Here is a 22820-nt window from a genome sequence, read left to right on the forward strand (position 1 = left end):
TGTTTCAGCAGGTAAATTTAAGAACCACTGGATCACGGTGTATGATTTTGGACTGCGGAGTATGATCTTGGAGTGAGGAGTATGACTTTTTACTACTTACATTTTCCAAAATTTCATCACTACTAAATCAAATCCTCACACAGTTTCGTAACTTGGCTATGACAGGCTTGTGTCAGCCCCTGTATTAGAGACAGGATGGCCTGTCTCCCTCTCCTTTACTGGGAACTGAACCCAGGGGCACTTTACCATTGAGCGGCATCCCCACTCCTTTTTTTTTTTTTTTTTTTTTAATTTGAGACAGGATTTCGCTGAGTTGCTGAGGCCGGCCTTGAACTTGTGATCCTCCTGCCTCAGACTCCTGAGTAGCTTGGATGACAGGGATGTACCACCACTCGGGCAGGGACAGTCTTGATGAAAACACAACTTAACACGATGCTGTCAGTGTCCACAGGGGGCTAATAGAAAATGCCACGTAAGGACTGGCACTTCAAGTTCTTTCCCAATAAAAACACTGCTAAAGCAGAGTCTAGCAAACCTTTTCTCTAATGCCAGACAGTAACTATTTGGGAACTCTGGGTCACGGGGCGTCTGTTGAAACAACTGCCTTTTCAGCAAGAAAAGTTTCAGCCACAGGCAGATGCAGGGCATGGCCTGGGTGGCCACTGCAGGCCAGTCTGGGCCCAGGGATGACAATACGCTGACCACTGAACTAGAGCAGTCGGGCAATTTGGATCCAAATATTGGATTTGAACTTTGCTTGTAAAATAAGTTTTCACTGTACTTCACCTATTCAGCAAAGCAGAGGAAGCAGAAACATTGAAGAGAGATAAAGACGGGCTGGAGGGTAGGTAGAGCATTTGCCCAGCATGTGTGAGGCACTGGGACCAATCCTCAGCACCACCTAAAAAACAAACAAATAAATAAAATAAAGATACTGTGTCTATCTACAACTAAAATATATATTTGTTTCAAAAAAGAGAAAAAAGACAATATAGAGGGGATCCCGGTCAAACCTCTATAGAAGTAAAGGTAGGGCTGGGACTGGGGCTCAGTGGTAGAGCACTTGCCTAGCACGTGTGAGACACTGGGTTCGATTCTTAGCACCACATAAAAATAAAGGCATCATGTCAATCTACAACTGAAGAAGGAGAAGGAGAAGGAGAATCATCATCATCATCATCATCATCATCATCATCAACCACAGCTAGGATGAAAACCACACTTATTAAAAATAAGTCAGACACTGAAGAAGAAAGGATAATGAACTTGAGGACTCAGGAATAAAAATTACCTAGAAGAAAACACAGAAAAGGGATTAAAAAGGAAAAAAAAAAAAAAACAACAAGCTTTAATGAGATCGGAAACTACTCCAAACTGTCTGACTTATGTGTAATTCAAATCTTTAAAGAAAGAGAGGAAAGAGCAGAAGAGAATTCCCGATTCCATAATTTAAAAGAATGGCTGAAAATATTCCAAATTTGAAACCCCAAACTCAATGAGCCAAAGTATAGGCAACACGAAGAGAACACATCAAGGCAATCATAATTAAAGAATGATTAAAAACAGAATCAACAGAACTTTTTGAATCTCTATAGCAGAGAAGAAAATAATCAAAAAGACACTGGCTAAGGCTCGGGAAGCCGTGGGAGACCACGGTCCAGGGCAGGAAGACAATGCAGGCCTGGAAGTGAAATGTCTTCAAAAATCATTGTGAATAAGTAGCAGCTGAAAACTGCCCTGCTCAAGAGAGGACTCCATCCTGGATAAACCCTAGAGATCCCTACGCTGACCTGTTATGCTGAACACTTGGGACAAAAATATCTTGAGAGAAGCTGGACAGAAAAAATGCTACCTGAGTGACTGGATGTCTCCATCCAAACCCACGGGGGAGCGTGGCGGGTGCTCCGTGCTCCAGCGCTTGCCCAGCGTGGGTAGCCTGGGGCTCATCTCCAACTCTGCAAAACCCGAAACACAAGCGTGGAGGCCAGAAGTGGCCAAGGTTTGTGTTTTTGTTTTTTCCCGTGGTGCTGGGAGGTGAACCCGGGGCCTTGTGCCTGCGAGGCAAGCACACTACCAACTGAGCTTCGTCCCCAGCCCCAGTGGCCAGGTTTTAAAGTGCTGACCCAGAACTCCATCCCCCGTGAGATGGACAGGGGTGAGACACCATGGCTCGAGAAGAGATCACAGCCCACTGAACTGCTCCAGGGGGTCACTCCAGCAGGAGAGGCAGGAGCCCAAAAGGAGCCCGGAACTCACCAATGGAGGAACAGCAAGAGAGATGGCCAAGTCCAGATGAAGAGAAGAGATATTCTCCTTTTAAATCTTAAAAACATGCTTCCTGGCTAAAAGTGAAAGATGTCTCATCATCGGATGGGTTTTCAAGGTATGAAATATGATACTTAAGATAAACATCACATAAGGAAGCCCAGGGGGTGAAAGTTTCTACTGTCTCATTGAAATAGGAAAACACTGATTATTCATAAACTATAAAAAGTTGACATATTTTGCAACCCTTGGACATCCACCAAAAATATTACATGAAAAGATGGATATGTCCAAATTCATACTAGATATGTTAAAATGGAATGCAAAAAACCACAGCTAAGACAAAGGCAGCAAAGGGGAAAAAAAAGAAAGAAAACACATAATAAAAAGGTAGAACTAAATCCAAACCTATTGTGATTACATTAAATCCTCTGAACACCAGTTAAATGCAGACTGTCAGACTGAACAAGAAGAGAACCCAACCATGGAGCTGGGGTTTGGCTCAGCTGCAGAGGGCTCACCTATCACATGTGAGGCCCTGGGTTCGATCCTCAGCACCATATATAGATAAATAAAATTTAAAAAAGTTATTGTGTCCCCTTCCAACTAAGGGGAAAAAAAAGAATAGGACCCAACTGTATGCTGTCTCTAACCAACTCACTTAAAATAGAAGGATGCAGCTGGGTGAGGGGAGGATGGAGAAATCTATCACACTGCCATGCAGAGAAAGCTGGGATGGTTACGTTAGCATCCGACATTTCAGAGCAAAGACCAGGGAGGAAGGACCGTACCTAACTGTACAAGGTCACATCACCCAGGAGACACAGCAGACCTCCAGGTGTAATGCACCTGACAAGACAGCACCCATGTCAATAAATCCCACTCAACAGAAAGGAGGAGACACCTGTGCCATCACAGCTGCTGACTGCCACCTTCCTCTCATGAGTTCCCAGAACACACCAGCACAACAGGGACATCACCGACCGCCCCACTCACACCCGCGTGGGAAGTGCGCTTCTTAGATGCACACGGTACCTTGACCAGGGCAGACTGTATCACAGGCCTTTAAATTAACCTCAACAAATTCAAAAGAATTGAAACCATGTAAGTTATGTTCTCTGACTATAATGGAGTTAAACTCTATATCAATAATATTGATAACTGAAGGAGAAAATTTTCCAATCACTTGGAAATTAAATTACCTAGATAATCTACAGATTAAAGCAGAAGTCTTAAAAATTTGAGTTTAGAAGCCAGGCATGGCGGCACTCACCTACCTGTAATCCCAGCAACTTGGGATGCTAAGGCAGGAGGACTGCAAATTTGAGGCCGGCCTCAAAAACTTAGTGAGGATCTAAGCAATTTAGCAAGACCCTGTCTCATAATAAAAAAATTAAAAAAGGGCTGGGAATGTGGCTCAGTGCTTAAGAAATGCAGCTAAATTAGTGCTTCAAAGGAAATATGCAGGATTAAATGCTTTTATGGGAAAAGCCTGAAGTTGATAATTGAGACTCCTTCTGTCTTTAACAGGTATCAGGAAAACACCCAAATTAAGAAATAAAACAGAAGCACTTCTAAATAACTGATGGGTCAAAAAATATATATATTTTTTTTGAAATTTAAAGAAAAAATTTATCGAAGATTTGAAAAACAATTCCTAAAAGATTTGACTTTTCCAGAAAACTGTAGCTACACAATACATTGTGTCTATCATGTTAAAACGTACATAAGACACAAATACAAAAACCATGAAACAAGCCACCATTCTTCAACAATTTGAGCAAAGATATAATGCCTAAGGAACAACATGGATGGCTTGTGAAGGATGGGCTCTTTACTTTAAGCACCATTTAAAAAAAAAAAAAGGAGCACAAATGGATGAGTGTGTTCAGTTATATACACTGAATTGAAACTTTGGCACTAGGAATCAGAGCATTTTGTCATATAGCATTAACACATATTATAAAAGTGTGTAGTGTCAAAGGAATAGAACCACCAGCATTCAAAAGCAGCTTTGTCAACTAGGCAAACACTCTACAGCATGTCTCTCTGTTGTCCATCATTGAATACACTGGTAGCAACTTTGAAATGAAATTAAAAGAAAGAAAGGAAAAAAGGAGCAGTAACCCCTTTTATTTTCTCTGTTTAAATTCAAACAGAAAACAAACATCAATTTTGTTATACACTAACATCTTCAAAGTACATCATTTGTACAAGAGAAGGACTAAGAACAAAAATGTGTTTACAGAGATCCCAACACAAGTGAATGAAGTACACCTCCTCACACTGCTTTCCGATGGTATTCAGGAGGGGCGACTTCATAGTCGCTGGCACTAAACAAAGTTGCAGAATTCTTTGCCAGGTACTTGAGGAAATCATGAAGGTAATTCAGTAATAAAGCAAGGCTCTTCTCATCCAGAGGTGTATAGGCCAACATTGCTCCAGTTCGTACAAATAATCTCAGTAGATGTGGCGCTCCATACACCTGGGACATGGGTGCATCAGGATGATCTGCAAGGATTTCAGCATGCTGTGGTCTCTCAAATTTGTAGAGCAGTTGAGTGCCCAGCATTACATTGAAGTATTCTTTTATTCCTGCCACAACTTCATTAACAGCATACTCCTTATTATCTGTGTTTCCTTACTATCTGAGATTTCTTATAATTTGCATAATCCTCAAGAATAGAATCCACATTCTTCTTCGCAGGAAGACAAAAGAGCTGTTTTTGTCTGGTAATTAAGTCCCAGTCATCAACAAGCCGTGGTTTTAGCTCTTCAGAAATCTTTACTTTAACTTCCACTCTGTTCATAAATGTTTCTTCATTTTCAACAGTGGGATCTACCCGGGCCCTTTTCTTCCGAGGAGGCTGAGGTGTCTCACTGGTACTGCCACCACCTCCATTTCCAGGTGTTTTCTGTTTGTTCTTTTTGGTTTTCACTTCCATATTTTTCTGTTGCAGACCAGATGTCTTCTTTCCTGAAGCAGCCCCTCTCATCTTCCCCTCTGCATACTGCTCCTGATTGGCTTTTTGGAGTTCTCGCTGTTTCTGCAGATTGGTGTCCACGTACTTGAGCACTCTGCTCTCTGGAACCCATTCATCCCAATTTTTATTCCAACCACTGTAATGTGTAAAGTATTTCACTTGTTTGTCCTTTATGGCCACCTTAACGCACTTTGCTTCATAAAGGAGAGGCCCACGAAAGCACAGCACTCGCTCACCCTCCTGGAATTTCGGCTTCGGGTCCTGCTTGGGCGCCATTTATAAGTGATTCACCGCCTCCTCCTTCTCTCAAAAAATATTTAATAAAATATATTTGGAATTGAATGAAAATGGAAGCACTTTCAAAATCATGAGCTATACCTAAGTGAAAGTTCTGGAAGGAAACTTGCAGTACTAACTGCTTATAACAGAAAAGAACAGCATCAAGTGAAGGATCTAAGTTTCAGGAAGGATAACTAGAAAGTGAGGAGCAAGATAGGCCCAAACCAGGATGGAGGGAATAATAAAGAGAAGAAATTTAAAAAAAAAAACAGGAGAAAAAAATCAATCAATGAAAATAGAGTACTTTTTAAAAAAGATCAAATTGATAAAAAGTAGAGACACTGAAAGAGAAGCAAAGAGCCTGTTGGTGAGGTGGGCAGGTGGCATGCCGAACTGCCCTCCAGCACAGCCGACAATGAAGGGAACAGTAGTCCTAGGTGCTCAGGGGCTGGGGCAGGAGTCTGAGGCCAGCTGGGCCACACAGTGAGACCCCCATCTCTAAATAAGCAAACAGCATCAACATGTCACATGCTTGCAAGACTTCTGAGTCTCAATCTAATCAAGCCTCTATTTCAAACCAGCAGCTATAGAAATTCAGTACCAGAAACAGGTTAAATAAAACTACAGAAATGCAATCAGCAAATTCCAGAATGTGAGGGAGGTCACAGCACAATCTAGTTTCTTCAGCAATATCCTACAAGGAACAGTAGATTGTAAGGAGGAAAATACTACGAAACTGCAGAGTAGGGGCCTTGTCAGGATGACAGGGCTTGGACCTCATATGCACACTGATGAAGAAAATCCAAAAAATGGACAAAAGAGGAACTGCTATTAATTTTAGATGTGGTAATGGTACTGTGTCATTCATGTGTTAAAGGAGAGGAGACAGAGAAACACTCAGGGATAACAACGTGCTTCAAAACATCGGGAGAGAGGCAGAGCAGTGCCTGGAGAGAGAGAGAACAAAACTGGGAAGGAGATGGTCAGGTGTGAAAGGTGAGCAGTGGGCACAAGAGGTATCATGACATCATCCACTCTGTCCTGGTAAATTTTTGAAATGTTTTAAAGTTGTAAAGAAAGGCTATAAAAAAAGTTCAATTGCACTTGCCTGGAAATGTCAGATTTAATTTACGAATCTCCCAAGGCTATTTACAGTTCCCACAAAGCCAAAGCCTTAAAACAAAAGGATCAGCAATTCAATGAAAATCTTTGAGAACAGAAGCATTTCTAACAATCTCCTCAGATACATTGAGAACCAGTCAGTTCTGCCTTCTCCTCAGTAAGGGTCTGGCTATGAGCGTGGTCTGGTACCCTAACGATGGCTCCCAGGTCACTTCTGTGACTGCCTGTCTGTTCAGGCAGAGTACTGTGGGGTTCAAACCCTTCCCTGTTGACAACTAAGCTGACTTCCCAAATTCACAGTCTGTTGTCATAAGTCTCTAAAAGGTTTAGAAGTTCATCTAATGAAACATCAAAATTGAGTACTAGAATTCTAGAATTTTCTCAAATATCTAATATTTTTCTGCAAATAAAGAAAAAAAGGAGCAATCTTTTAAAACAATCCATAACTGCTTTCATAGTACTCAGACACAAATGCAGCTGTACATACCTTGCCTGGACTGTGAAGGCGCTTCAGGAACTTCTTGGTTTGGCTCAAAAGGAAGCTCAGGTGTTAGGTTTTCAAACTGCTCTTTACTAATGAGATTTAGCTTCTTAAAGTTCTCAACTTCTTGCTGAAGTAGAATGGAGGAAGCTAATTACTAAACTGGCTAACAGATTTGCCAACACACAATAATTGATACCAATCTCAAAAAAAAAATGAGCCTTTAAAACAAGGATTAATTACAGTAGAATTAAAAAATATTATAATAAAGAATCTAGCATCATACTTAATAACAATTGATATTCAAAGTCTAAAAGAGGCATAGAAAACCCTAAAATATTACAAGTGTCTTAAATTAAAAACATTATAAGAGCATAAATACTCATCATTAGTTATTTGTTGAGCATTTTACCCACAAGACCCCAGGTGTGACAAAGTAATCTGTGACCCTACCCAATTTTTAAGCTGGACAAAAAGAAATACACACATAAAAACTAATACTATTAGGTAACATGTGACAAGTGACATTTGGTATAAGGATTGAGATCACCAGGGAGGTACCCTTGCAGGGTGAGAATGCAGAGAAAGGAAAAGCGTTTGGGGTAGGAAATGTGAGCGAAGGTGAGAAGCTTAGGAAAAGCAACGTGGTTGTGAGAAAACAATAGAATGGGAAGAGCCATGCGGAGCAGGGGCATTTAAAAGGCACCTGGGAAGGAGAGCAACTAAGAACAGAATAGGGAGGAAGAGCACCATTAAACAGGGTAGAGGAGGGGGAGGGGGAGAGAGAGAGAGAGAGAAAACAATAGAATGGGAAGAGCCATGCGGAGCAGGGGCATTTAAAAGGCACCTGGGAAGGAGAGCAACTAAGAACAGAATAGGGAAGAAGATCACCATTAAACAGGGTAGAGGAGGGGGAGGGGGAGAGAGAGAGAAGGGAAATTGCATGGTAAAGGAGGAGACCCTCATTGTTATACAAAATTACATATAAGAGGAAGTGAGGGGAAAGGGGAAAAAAACAAGAGAGAGAAATGAATTACAGCAGATGGGGTAGAGAGAGAAGAGGGGAGGGGAAGGGAGGGGAGAGGAGGGGGATAGTAGAGGACAGGAAGGGCAGCAGAATACAACAGACACTAGCATGGCAGTATGTAAAAACGTGGATGTGGAACTGATGTGAATCTGCAATCTGTATATGGGGTAAAAATGGGAGTTCATAACCCACTTGAATCAAATGTATGAAATATGATGTGTCAAGAACTATGTAATGTTTTGAACAACTAATAATAAAAATAAATAAATAAATAAATAAATAAATAAAGTAATTAATAAAAGGCACCGGGAAGCTGCAGGAAAGCCCAGGAGGCCTTCCAGCGCATCCGGAAGCTCTGCTCCCTTTCCCCTCCTGGGCTGCGTTGATGGAAGACCTGTCAGGGCGCCGAGGCTCACCTCCAAACCTCTCCCAGGAGCTTAGCAGCGAGGAAGCTCCGCAGGTGGAGCTGTTAGCTCAAAGGAGGTACAGGCCCACTGTCTCTGGGGCTCCATAACTGCTGTCACACAGTCACTGAGGTGGTCCCTGCCCTGACTGTTATGGAGGTGGGGACCATGTTGCCCTGGAGGTAATCTGGCCACAAGCACAAAGACCATCTAAGCCAATCCTCTGCCTGGGAGAAAAAGGGGTTCTCCCACTTCTTGGTTACCCCTGCGTTACCTCTGTACCACGCAGTGCTAATAATGGATGAATGACCCTTTACGGGGTAACGGGGGGGCGGGGGCTTGAAGCAGGTAAAAAACAACAGTATCTGCCAGACGGATGCAATTTAGATATCATCATTACAAAACTGTCCTAGAAGCCTGCCCTACATAGCTAGCCATGGTTTTACTGCTTCAGACAAGAACAGTCACTTGTCGGCTTACACCAGGTGTGGCACACGCTGGCCTTTCAGACAGGACCCATCTCCTTTGCATGAAAGTGGTTCCGTTTCCATATTACTGCAGTTTCTGCCTCTGTACCAAAAATTTCTGTCTCCCAAAGTCTTCAATAGGGGCTGTGAGTGGAGCTCAGCAGCAGAGAGTTGTCTCACATGTGTGATGCTCTGGGTTCAATCCCAAAAAAACACACACATGCGCGCATGCGTGCACACACACACACTCGCACACACAGTCTTCAATAAGCTCTTCAAGCTAAACCCTTCATTAACCACTCTTCCCTGGCCCTTATTTTGGTACAGAGTCTGTTATTAGAACCCCCAATTCAGTGAACAATTACTGTATGTTTACCACATACCAGGGATGGGACCACAGTGTACACATTTAATTTTTTAAACTATTAAAATATTACACCCACCCACCCACATACATGCACACACTGAGAAGTGCACAAGTCCTAAATATGCACCTCAGTGAGTAATCAAAAGTGAACACAGGGCTGGAGGTGTAGCTCAGAGGCAGACAGTGCCCAGTATACACGAGGCCCTGTGTTCCATCCCTGGCTCCAATAAACACATACATACATACATACATACGTAGATAAAGAAAGAAAGCAAGGTGTAAGCACCAACCAGGCAGAGAGTACTAGCAACCTAAAAGCTCCTTCCCACCATCCCTGTTCCTCCATCTTCCAAGGACAACCACTGTGCTGACTCTGGTACCAAGGCTGACATGGCCTGCTTTTGAACTTTATGACTTCTTTCATGCAAGATGACACAGGTGACTCATCCACAGAGGTGCGTCTAACTTTCGTGGATGGCTCCACAGCAGAGGGCAGCCAAAACAGGCCCCCAAGGCCACAGTCCATTTTTATCAATGGTTCTACTGGAACAAAACCACGCCCACTTGTTTATACACTGCAGAGCTGAGCAGACCACATGCAGACTATGGACTTGGGTCCCACACGAATAATATTTGTCCAGCCCTGCTTTATCCCAGCGTATGATGCCACGATTCTTTTTCCAACCCACTCTACTATCGATGAGCATTTGGTCCCTTCAAGATTTCAGCTATGTCAAATAAGTTGCCATGAATGTGCTTTTAAAAACACTTTTCATGAGCAGCGGTAGACCTTTTTGTGGGGCATTTTCTTAGGAGTGGAAGAGCTGAATCTGGCGGTGTGCTTCTCCTTACTGTAGTAAAAAGGCCAGCAGCTCTACATGGAAGCTCTCTGGATCTGCATCCCACCAACACTGGGTATTACCCATCTTTTAAAATGTAGCCACTGACCAAGAAGAAGCCTAACACAGCTGTGTCCTCTGGGAAAGGACCACGTGTCTGCAGGTTCAGCAACCGCACTCCTGGGGAGTGAGGGTAGGTATGGTCACGAGGGTGTCTACACCTGAGGGGAAAGGGGTCTCTGGAACAATCTATCTTCTGCTCAACTCTGCTGCAAACCTCAAACTGTTCTAGCGGCTATTAAAATTTAAAGCCATTTTTAAGAAGACCAAAGTAGAGACAGATGCACAACATCTTGAATAGACCCTGAGAACCACTGCCACGGAAAAACGCCAATCTCAGAAGATGACGCTGTTATGACTCCTCTCATAGGACATTCTGCAAAGAAGAAAACCATCGAGATGGAGACCAGATTGGTGGTTGCCAGGAGTGAGGGACAGTGGCTGTCGGGGGTGAGGGACAGTGGGTGAGAGACAGGGGTTTCTGGGAATCAGGCAAAGCAGGCAGGGGTACTGAAGGGACAGGCATAAGGGAGATGTCTGGGCAATAAGCCATCCATGTCTTGCTGGGGTGTAAGTGAGATGCCTCTCATGACCCTAAGCTGGCCCTCTGGAGGGAGTCGGTGAGTTCCCCTGGACTTCATGCTGTTGTGCAACCTCCTCTAGGTCCATGTACACCCTGGAACTTGCCTTTTGACTCCCTAATAGTATCTTCTGATGAAAGTAAGTTCTTCCCCCAGCACCACAAACCCACACAAACATTTCATTTTAATGTAGTGCAATTTATGAATCGCTTCCGTCCCTGTTATCAAACCTTCCCTGCCCAGGATCGTGTAGATGTTCTTATCATCTAGAAATTGAATCATTTGCTTCTTCACATTCATATCTGCTGTCCATCTAAAACTACCTTTCTGTGTGTGGCATGACATCAGGGACATTCTGCAGGCGTTAGTTTCAGTGATTCACTCACACAAATCACGTTTCTCCATTGTGTCCACACTGCCTACACCCTGCCGACCTTCTGCTCTTTCTTGAAGAGGGGTGTGTTAAAATCTCCACCATGGCTATGAGCGCATCCAGGCCTGTCGGTTTTTGCCTGTGCACCTGATGGATGCATCATTAGAGGCACACAAACGCAGAACACTTACAGCCTCTGGGGCAACTGACCTGTGATTTTAAAATGCCCATCTTGGGGCTGGGGATGTGGCTTAAGCGGTAGCGCACCCGCCTGGCATGTGTGTGGCCCGGGTTCGATCCTCAGCACCACATACAAGCAAAGATTGTGGTGTGTTTGCCAAAAACTGAAGAATGAATATTAAAATTCTCTCTCTCTCCCCACCCTCCTCTTAAAAAAAAAAAAAAAAAAAAAAAAAAGAGCCCATCTTTGCAGCCTGACATGTCTTTTTGCTTTTGTCTGATCTCTGGCTGTCAGGAGCCACGCCAGCTCTGCTGTCTGGTTCCATGCTGATTTACATCTACCTACACACTCACCCTCCCCAAGGCTCTTCCCGTTCTCCTCTACTCCAGGCTTCTTCTCCATGGCGCAGACATACTGAGGACAAATTTTCTCCATTTTCATTTGCTTTCTTTCACCTATATTTTTCTATCAGTTTATTGGGAGCCTTATTTACTATTTAATTTGGATAACATAAAATTCACCTACTTTAATTGTACAATTTGATGATTTGGTTATTTTTTGGTCACAGGGTTTTTTTGTTTGTTTGGTTTTGGTACCAGGGATTGAACTCGGGGGCCCTCAGCCACTGAGCCACACCCCCAGCCCTATTTTGTATTTTATTTAGAGACAGGGTCTCACTGAGTTGCTTAGTGCCTTGCTGTTGCTGAGGCTGGCTCTGAACTGGAGATCCTCCTCCCGTCAGCCTCCCGAGCTGCTGGGATTACAGGCATGTGACACTGTGCCCGGCCTCACATGGGTTTTTAATGTTCTATTTTCAAGAGCAAAGTGAAGGTGCCACTCAGGAGAATATTAACACCCTGTTGTTCTGGCAAGAAAAAGTCCCTCCCATGCCCTTTCTTTACGTAATCCATCACTGGTCCTTTTATGACCCCAGCTAAGCATAAATATGAGGCTTGGTGAAAACACCTTTCTTTTTACCCTTTTCTTTTCTACCCATGATTCTTTAGAGTGCTGCAATAAGTCTACGACTAAGTCATTTTTTATTTTTTCCTTCTTTCTTCCTTAAGTGACTTAAGTCAGGAAAAGAACTTAAATTACTATGTGTTTAAATTTAATTTACACATGATCAAAGGGTAATGCTGTTATATGTAATGCCTTTACTATCAAAATTCCTAAGTCATTTTCGAGAACTTATTTTTAGAAATACTCTCTTGTTCTGACAAAAGTTGAAATTTATTTTAAAAGATTTCAGTATATTTTGGGACTTTGACCTATGAGTGAAAGTTATCAAATATGGTAACCCCTGAGACTCCTCATTCCTGCACAGAGCTGCAGTGATCTGCTGCTAATCAAGCTGACGGGGCCGTTCCCAAGTCGTGGGCATTGTGCCCACTTTCTGGATGAACATGAGCTAGTGACACATAAAGTCACCCCTCTCCATCTGCTGCAAAGAGGAGTCGTGAAACAAAGCTGAGGACCAGGAACTGTTTAGTTGGTTGCCAAAACTTGTTTACCTTTATTCTAGAATATTCTTTTCTTTTCGGCACTATAATTGATATTATTCCATTGTCTCTCCTCGCCGTTATTTCAGAGAAAAATTAGCTGCAAGTCTTACTACTAATGCTTATAATCTGTCCATATTCTCTGGCTTTTGTTTTCAGTGTTTATAATGATGGCCTTGATGTGGTTTTCTTTATATTTATCTTCTTTGGAGTTTTTAGGGCTTGAATTTGTCCCCTGCTATCTTCCATCAATTTCGGCAAACTCTCAGCCCGATCTCTTCAAATATCACTTCTGCCTTATTCTCTCTCTCCTCCTCCTCTGAGAACACAATGAAATGCATGTTAGTCCTTTGGGCTGTATCTCCTGTGTCTTATATTTTCTGGGTTTTCTATTGTTCTAAGCTTTACTTAGACTTCTCTTCCTTCCTTTTACTTTTTTTGAGGTGGGGGGTGGACTTCCCAGGCTGGTCTCAGATTTGTGAGCTCAAATGATCCTCCCACCCCAGCCTTCCAAGTCGCTAGGACTACAAGCAAGCACCACCAGGCCCCACTGGATTTTCCTTTTGATTCATCCTCCAGTTCAGCGATTCTCCATTCCACTGGGTTTTTCTACTGTTAAAACTGTCCACTGGGGCTGGGATTGTGGCTCAGAGGTAGAGCACTTGCCTAGCGTATGTGAGGCACTAGGTTTGATTCTCAGCACCACATAAAAATAAATAAAGGTCCACCAACAGCTGATAATAAAATAATCTTTAAAAACTGTCCATTATACTTGGCTATTGTATTTTTTTGTTCTGGAATTTCTATTTCATTCTTTTTTAAGGTTTCAAGTTCTCTACTAAAATTCTACACTCTGGATTTTATTTAAAAATTAAAAAAAAACCCAGCTACTTTAAAGGGCATTTGGTAACCATTTTCTGGATCCCTGTGGGTCTGTTTCTATTTTCTGTTGTTTTCTTCACTTTTTTTCTCTTTCTCCTCTCACATCACCTTGTCTTCTAATATGCCATTATTTTTTGAGGGCTCCAGACATCGCTACTGAAACTCTGAGGCCTAGGATGGTGATTTTCTCCAGAAAGGACTGTGCCTGATTCGGGCAGATGGCTGAAGGAGCGGCACAGTGAGGACGTGTAAGAGCCAAGTCACAAACCCCCACCTGACAACGAGTCCCAACGTCACCCTGATACAGGGCTGAGGAACCACGGGCCAGCACCAAGGGAAACAGAAAGATGAGGGGCGGCCTCCTTTCCTTTTGGATCACTTACCTTAAAAGTAACACAGCCCTGCAACTGTCTGACCGCCACTGCCGTCCCACAGAGAAAGCAAGACTGAAAATGACACCAAGGGAAGCCGAGTCTCCTATCACATAGCGGCAACCTTTGGCCACACCAACTGGCAACTCAGAGAGCAACCCAAAACAGGAAGGGAACAGCAGCCCTGAGCCCTGGCAGGCTCTGTTAGTACATGACTCAAGAATTTGAAAGAAAGACTATTGGCCAGACAGTGACCACCCAATATGGTCAACCCTCTATCTCAGTGGAAAAGTTTCCTTCATTCTCACTGACTTTGGATTTTTAAAATAATTATTAAATTTTTATTCTTTCCAGGGTGTGTGTGTGTGTGTGTGTGCGCGCGCGCGCACGTGCATGCGCGTGCGCTCACTTGTGCATATGAATTCTGGCTGTGCTGACTGGTTCAGGGATATACATGTTTCTTTTTCTATCATTTTTATGATTATAAAAACGTAATTATATTTTCCTAGCACTGTCTTTCGAGGGGCTGGGTTTTTATGGATTGTGTATTTTGATTTGGTTTTGTATTACTTTCATTTTCTTTCTCATCATCTGCTAATGACCCAATTCTATTGTTCTCTCTCCCTCAATACCTGGCTGCTTCCATTTTCCCCTCCTTTCACATAAACATCATTGTCTATATCTCTTCTGCATTCCTTGTTCACTTTTTAAAAGAAATTTTAGTTGTAGATGGACACAATAGCTTTTTTTTTTTGCTTAATTATTTTTATGTGGTGCTGAGGATCGAACCCAGGGCCTCATACAAGGGAGGCAAGTGCCCTACCACTGAGCCACAGCCCCAGCCCCCTCTGTTCACTTTTTAAATTGTAAAGTCTAACTTTCGAACACATCTCTTTTCCCCTAAATAACTATTTTTACCATCTTTCAGAAATAATTGGTCTATATAATGCCGGCCCTCACCCTTGATGCTAATACAGTCATTACTGCGGTGGGTGACACGGTTGACACCTGCTGTTTGCTTGAAGCTAGATCTAGTTTATGGTTACTGTTCTCACTGTTGACAAATGTCAAAACCACCACTCCTGTTTATGGTGGTAATTAATGTTGGAGACGTCACAGGAGGAACTGGGTTTTTACTTTAACGCTGTGTACTGTTTGAAACAGTTGTTGCTACTGTTTGTTTTGGCCCATTCTGTGAGGTGCTGGGAACCTACAGGGACAGTAAGAGTGCACAGGTTAGAGACTCAGCTGCTGAACATTCCCTCCAACTCAAAGAAGGGAGGAGACAAAAGCCCAAACCAACAAAAAGGACCCAGGGAGCAACGGCCAGAGAGGGACCTCAGGTACCACCCGTGGCATCTACCCATACATCAACAACAGAGAGAAGCCACAGAACACGTACACAATTACACATAAAAGGACACACACACACACAAAAGAGGTGCATCTCAATTGATGAACAAGACAGGTATCCAAAACATAAAGTCAATATCTATCCCCAATTTAAACACTACAAACCAAATGGACCTAACACTCATCTACAGAATATTCCACCTAAAAACAGCTGAATTTACTTTCTCAGCTGTGCATGGAACTTTTCCCAGAAGAGATCATATTCTTTCCAAAATAGATCTAGGCCACAAGGCAAATTTTAGCAATTATAAAAAAATGAATGTAATCCCACATATCCTACTAGATCATAATGGAATGAAGCTACAAATCAACAGCAAGAAAAATAATAGAACACACAAAACACACGAGATTGAACAAAACTATCTTAAATGAAGAATGGATCAAAAAAGAAATGAGAACAGAAATCAAGAAATTCTTACAAACAAGAACATGGATACAATATGAAAATCTCTGGGACAGTATGAAAGCAGTTCTAAGAAGAAAATTTATAGCACTGAGTACCTACATTGAGATAGTAGAGAGATCAAAAATCCCACCTCAAGGCTTTAGTAAAAGAAGAACTAACGTCCAAACCACTAGAAGACAGGTGATAATTAAGATCACAGTTAAAAATCAATAATATTGAGAATAAGAAAACAATTCACAGGATCAATGCAACAGAGTTGGTTCTCTGAAAAGATAAAATAAGATTGGCAAACCCCTTACCCAAACTAACCAAAAGAAAGAGTGAGAGGCAGCAAAATGAGACCAGAGGTAAAAAAGGAGACATCACCACAGACCCCTCCAAAATCCAGAGGATTATCAGATCCTATTTTGAAAATTTATACTCCAATAAACTGGAAAACCTGGAAGACACTGACAAATTTCTAGACACAAATGACCTGCCCAAATTGAACTGGGAAGATATAGAAAACCTAAACAGAACAAAATTAAGTAATGAAACTGAAACAGCAATTAAAAGCCCAGGACCTGATGGATTCTCAGCTGAGTTCTACCAGAACTAACACCAGTCTTTCTCAACTATTCCATGACATTGAAAGGGAAGAAACACTCCCCATACATTTTATGAAGCCAGTATAACCTGATATCAAAACCAGACAGAGATGCATCAATAAGAACTTTAAGAATAATATCCCTAATGAACACAGATGCAAAAAAATCACCAATAAAATATTAGCAAACCACATTCAGAAACACATCAAGTACATAATACACCATGATTAAGCCCGTTTCATTCCAGGCATGCAAGAGTGCTTCAACATACACAATTCAATAAATGTGATTTATCACTTAAACAGAATTAAGGACAAAAATCATATGATCATCTACATACATACATACATACATCCAGAAAAGGCCTCTGATTAAATCCAACACCTATTCATGTTAAAAATGCTGGAGAAGCAAGGGATCAAATAGAGAAAAACTAAAAGCATTTCCACTAAAATTAGGAACAAGGCAAGGCTCTCCACAATCACCATTCCTATTCAATATGTCCTTGAAACAAGAGAAATTGGGCAAGAAAAAGAAATCAAAGGGGGCTGGGAATGTGGCTCAGGCGGTAGCGCACTCGCCTGGCATGCGTGCGGCCCGGGTTCGATCCCCAGCACCACATACCAACAAAGATGTTGTGTCCGCCGAGAACTAAGAAATAAATATTAAAAAAAATTTCTCTCTCTCTCTCTTCTCCCCCTCTCTCACTCTCTCTTTAAAAAAAAAAAAGAAATCAAAGGGATATAAATAGGGAAAGAAGAAGTCAAATTATCTTAGAGGGCTGGAGATGTGACTCAAGCGGTAGCGCTCGCTTGGCATACAGGGGCACTGGGTTCGATCCTCAGCACCACATAAAATAAAATAAAGATGTTGTGTGCACTGAAAACTAAGAAATAAATATATATATAAAAAATTATCTTAGAAGATCCAAAAAATCTCCACCAAAAGACTCTGGAGCATATAAATGAGTTTATGCAGGATACAAAATCAACATCCATAAGTCAATAGCTTTCCTATCCAGCAGTGATTCAGCTGAAAAGAAAATCAGGAAAACCATCCTATTCACAATAACCTCAAAAAAAATATTGGGAATTAATCTAACCAAGGATGTCAACAACCTCTCTAATGAAAATTATAGAATACTAAAGACCATAGAAGACGGAAAGACATGCCTTGTTCTTGGATAGACAGAATCAATATTGTCCAATTGGCCATACTATCAAAAAGCAATTTACAGATTCAGTACAATCCCCATCAAAATACCAATGACATTCTTCAGAGAATTAGAAAAAAAATCTTAAATTCATTTGGAAGAATAAGAGACCCAGAATAGCCAAATACTAAGCAGGATAAGTGAATCAAGAGGCATCACAACACCAACTTGCAATTTTACTACAGAGCTGTAGTAACAGAAAACAGCATGGTATTGCATCAACAGACATGAAGAGCACTGGAACAGAAGGGAAGACACAGAGACAAAACATTCCTATAGCGGTTTGATATTTAACAAAGGTGCCAAAAATAGGTCTTGGAGAAAAGACAGCCTTTTAAACAAATTGTGCTGGGAAAACTGGATAACTATATGTAGAAAGATAAAATTAGACCCCTCTCTGTCACCCTGAACAAAACTCAAATTGAAATGGATCCAAAGACTTTTAGGAATTAGACCAGGAATCTTACAACTGCTAGAAGAAAACATAGGGTCAACACTCCATCACTTAGGTGCTGGCATGGACTCCTTAAAAAGACCCCAAAGCACAAAAATAAACTAACAACAAGTGGGATGCCATCAAACTATATCCAGAATATGAAAAGTACTCAACAAATAACCCAATCAACAAATGGGCAAAAGAACTAAACAAACTTCCTTAATACAAGAAACACAAAAGGCCAATAAATATGAAGAATGTTCAACATCTCTAACAATCAGGGAAATGCAAATCAAAGAAGCTACACTGAGATTTCACCTCATTCCAGTCAGAATGGCAGTGATCAAAATTACGAACAACAGTATATATGGGTGAGGTTGTGGGGAGAAAGGAACACTTGTACATTGCTGGTGGAACTGCAGACCAGTACAACCGCTCTGGAAAGCAGTTTGGGGATTCCACAAAAAACTAGGAATGGAACCAACATACAACCCAGCTGTCCCACTCCTGGGTATTTCCCCCAAAGATCTAAAATTGGCATACTACAGCAACACAGCCACTTCAAGGTTTATAGCAGCACAATTCACAATAGCGAATTAAGGAACCAACACAGGTGCCTGTCAATAGATGAATGGATTAAGAAATTGTGGTGACTATATCAATGGAGTTCTACTCAGCCATTGAAAAAGTGAAAATATGGCATTTGCCACTAAGTGCAGAATATCATGCTAAGTGAAATGGATCAAACTCAGAATCTCAAAGGTTGAATGTTTTCTCTCATATGCAGAATGTAGAGCAAAATAAAGGAAAGGGGAGGGAAGGATAAGATAATGAACGTAAAGAACCAATCAAATACAAACTAATAGATGAGCAAAAGGAAGTCTAGTAGTGGAAGGAGAAGGGGAGAGCAGAGTCTCCCCATTTTTCTCTTCATTTATTTTTTACTTCTTATTCTCACAATGCCTGGAACATAATCAATTGTTAATGAATACTTATTGAAAAAATAAATGTTAAGCACTGCATCCCACTCTTGGATTATCACAAGTGGGATTCCAACTCTTATTTAGACTAATGCCTCATTTATGTTGTTTATATTAAACCTTATCAAACCACTATTTTGACCACTCTTTCTCTTATAAGAACTGTAATTATGCCAGGTGCAGTGGTCCGTGCCTGTAATCCCAGTGGCTCAGGAGGCTGAGGCAGGAGGATCGTGAGCTCAAAGCCAGCCTCAGCAAAAGCAAGGGACTAAGCACCTCAGTGAGACCCTGTCTCTAAATAAAATACAAAACATGGCTGGGGATATGGCTCAGTGGTCAAGTGCCCCTGTGTTCAATCCCAGGAACCAAAAAAAAAAAAAAAAAAAAGAAAAAAAAAAGAAAAAAGAACTATAATTACTCTTTGTTCTTAATTCCTACACAACTTTCAAGACTCTTTGACAGTCTAGCTAGCAAATCAGCCTTAGAGTACCAGAGTATTGACGTTTACTTTCCATTCAGTTGAACCTATTCAGCAATAATGTATTTAGAATATATATACACTAGTTATATATATATTTTGTAGTTGAACACAATACCTCTTTATTTTATTCATTTATTTTTATGTGGTGCTGAGGATAGAACCTAGTGCCTCACACATGCTAGGCGAGCATTCTACTGGTGAGCCACAACCCCAGCCCCAGCAATGTATTTTTTAATGCACCACCAATGCCACTGTTATTCTACCCAATGAATGCATAACACTGATGTGATCAACCTCTAAAATGTTGATGCACATGATGAGAAACCTAACAAAATAATGAATAGGTTTTGATAATGTCCTTTCCTAAGAAAGCAACCAAATATACTTTTTTTTAAACCAAAATCAAATATATTTTTAACATACCTTTTAATGTTTAAAAATACTGAGAACCATAGAGGAATACTATCTATTTAAAAAGTTACTTAAAAAATCTGTCTGTAAAAAAGAAAAGATAATTATGAACAGGAAGAGCCAACAGGTCACCACCCATATTAAGATGTAGGGTTGTACATAAAACAACATATGTATTTTTAAAAAATATTTTGACCATACTCAAATTTTCAACTAAAACCAATACACAAAAAATATCCAACTCCACGGTATTACAGAATCCACATACTTGGGTCTCATCTGACCTATGAATGCTGAGAAAGCTTTTGTTGCTCAAGAGCTGATGTACATTAAAACAAGACAAATTATTTTTCACCTATTTTTAATAAATGTATCTGAGCACACACACTGTGGCATTCCATCAGTAGCAGAGTGGTCCGAATTTAGGAACTACCCAGGTTACACAGTAATGGCTAATCACACTGTCTTTGTAGAAGGAACTTCAGAAACTAATTTCTTTTTCATTTATGAAACTAGGAAGTTTGAACTCTGGGTCACAAAATACTCTGGTCCACTGTCTTTTAAACAAAAGATTTTCTTCAGTCACTATTTTAAAAAAAATCCATTACTCGTTGATGAACAGCTCCTTTCAGTCCCTACCTGGCAAAACTCACATCCGGTTTCAAGGTGTGCTGAGGGGAGTCCGTCCATGGGAAGGCCACCAGCTACTTCCCACCCGGGCCTCTTCCTCACTTTCCCCTTCCCAGGCCAAGCCAGCTTCCCTACCTGCCATCTAGACCCTGCTTTCACCGTGCAGACATCCCAAATGCTGTGGGCCTGGCTCTTAGTCTTGGCGGTGGTTTGTTTTTGCTGAACCCAGGGCCTCAAGTGCACTAGGCAACCCCCCAGTCCCCAGTGCATTTAAACTGTACAGTTTTTTTTAAATTATTCATATGTTTTCTTTTTAGTTGTGGATGGGTCTTTATTTATTTTTATGCCATGCTGAGAATCGAACCCAGCGCCTCACCTGAGCCAGGCAGGTGCTCTGCCATTGAGCCCCAGCCCCAGCCCCGCACATAGGTTTTAACAGGATAGTCCAAATAAACAAATCTGTTATTTAAACAGCGCGGGGGGGGGGGGAGAATCTCCTGTGGCCTAATGGAGGGAGGCGTCCTGGAGCAGGGCGGGCCCCCTTCTGCAGACCCAGGACCCTGCCGGGAGCGCCCATGTGACTGACGCGCCAGGTCCCCGGGATGTCCACCCCGGCCTCTGGCAGCTAGCGCTGCCTGGACCCTGGACAGCACCAAGACTGGCTCCTGCTCTGGGCCCCTTCCTGGGACCAGGCCTGCCTCTGGCTCTGGCTTCTGTGCTCACTGCTGCTAAGCCAGCAGCCGAGAAGTTCCCCTCTTGAGAGGCCTTTCCACGGGTTCCCTCTCCTGCAGAGGCCCGGCTCTGCATGGGGTGTTGGACGGCATTTGGGATGTAAGTCTCAGGAACTATTTCAAGATTAAAATATATTCTCTAACCTCAATGGAATTATATTGTAAATCCATAAATTAAAGATATTCCAAAAGTCTCCCAACATTGAACGATGCATTTCAAAATAGTTCACATGCTTGTGTGCATTTTCCCGTAATAAAAATACTTTTTCTTTTTTTCCATGTTTTTATTGGTGCACTATGGTTGCACATAATGGTGGTACCTGTCATCACTTATCTGTACATGCACACAATATAACCATGTAATTTGGCCAATATCATTCCCCAGTATTTCCCTTTCCCTCCTCTCCTCCCTCCCCCGGTCCCTCTCCCCTACTCAACTGACCTCCCTTTAGTTTTCATGAGATCCCCCACCTTTCTTTTCCTTTTTGCTCCAGCTTCCACATACATATGAGAGAAAACATGCAATCCTTGACCTTATGAATCTGGCTTATTTTCCTTAACGTAATGTTGTCAAGTTCCATCCATCTTCCTGCATATGACCTCATTTTATTCAACTCCACTGTGGGATACCACATTTCCCTATCCATTCATCCACTGATGGACACCTAGGCTGGTTCCACTGTTTAGTTATTGTGAATCATGCTGCTATAAATATGGGCATGTATGCTTTAATCATTCAAATACTTAAGAAATTTAAAACATACTTCTAAATAATCTATGAGTCAAAATGTTCAAAAACAACATGCCCAAAATGAATAGTAAGAACAACAGTTCCACGTTGGGCATTGCAGCTACACGCAGTGGCACATGCCCATAATCCTAGCAGCTCAGGAGGCTGAGGCAGGAGGATCACAAGTTCAAAGCTAGCCTCAGCAAAAAGTGAAGCACTAAGCAATTCAGTTAGGCCCTGTCTCTAAATAAAATCCAAAATCAGATTGGGGATGTGGCTCAGTGGTCAAGCGCCCCTGAGTTCAATCCCTAGTACTCACCTCCCCCTCCCACACACACACACAAAAAAAAACCAAGTTGGGCACGGAAGTACATGCCTGTAATTCCAGCCAACCTGGAGGCAGAGGCCAGTCTCAGAAACCTGGTGAAACTTTGCTCAAATTTTTTAAAAAGGGCTGGAGATATAGTACTTCAGTGATAAGAGTAACTATGGATTCAATCCTCAATAGCACCACCAAAATAACAACAACAATAGAAACAACATCAGATTTTGCCAGATATAGCTATACTTAAAGAAGAATTTAAAAAACAATTTTTTTGTACTCATAGATAGACAGC

General features: G+C 41.7%; 1 protein-coding gene and 1 pseudogene across 10 annotated transcripts in view; both read right to left on the bottom strand.

The window, feature by feature from the left end:
* Larp1b (La ribonucleoprotein 1B) overlaps nucleotides 1–22820 on the bottom strand; it is a 95279-nt gene that overhangs the window by 16703 nt on the left and 55756 nt on the right. For all 10 annotated transcript variants that reach the window (XR_013425525.1, XM_078020685.1, XM_078020683.1 and 7 more), the window contains exon 12: nucleotides 7138–7261. Coding sequence is in view for 9 of the 10 variants with exons in the window: in XM_078020685.1 (XP_077876811.1) it covers nucleotides 7138–7261 (124 nt within the window). In the remaining variant the exon portion in view is untranslated. The remainder of the gene's footprint in view (nucleotides 1–7137; nucleotides 7262–22820) is intronic.
* Nucleotides 4371–5582, bottom strand: LOC101965369 (mortality factor 4-like protein 1 pseudogene; annotated as a pseudogene).

This window comes from Ictidomys tridecemlineatus, chromosome 9 (genome assembly GCF_052094955.1).
Source record: "Ictidomys tridecemlineatus isolate mIctTri1 chromosome 9, mIctTri1.hap1, whole genome shotgun sequence".
NCBI lineage: Eukaryota > Metazoa > Chordata > Mammalia > Rodentia > Sciuridae > Ictidomys > Ictidomys tridecemlineatus.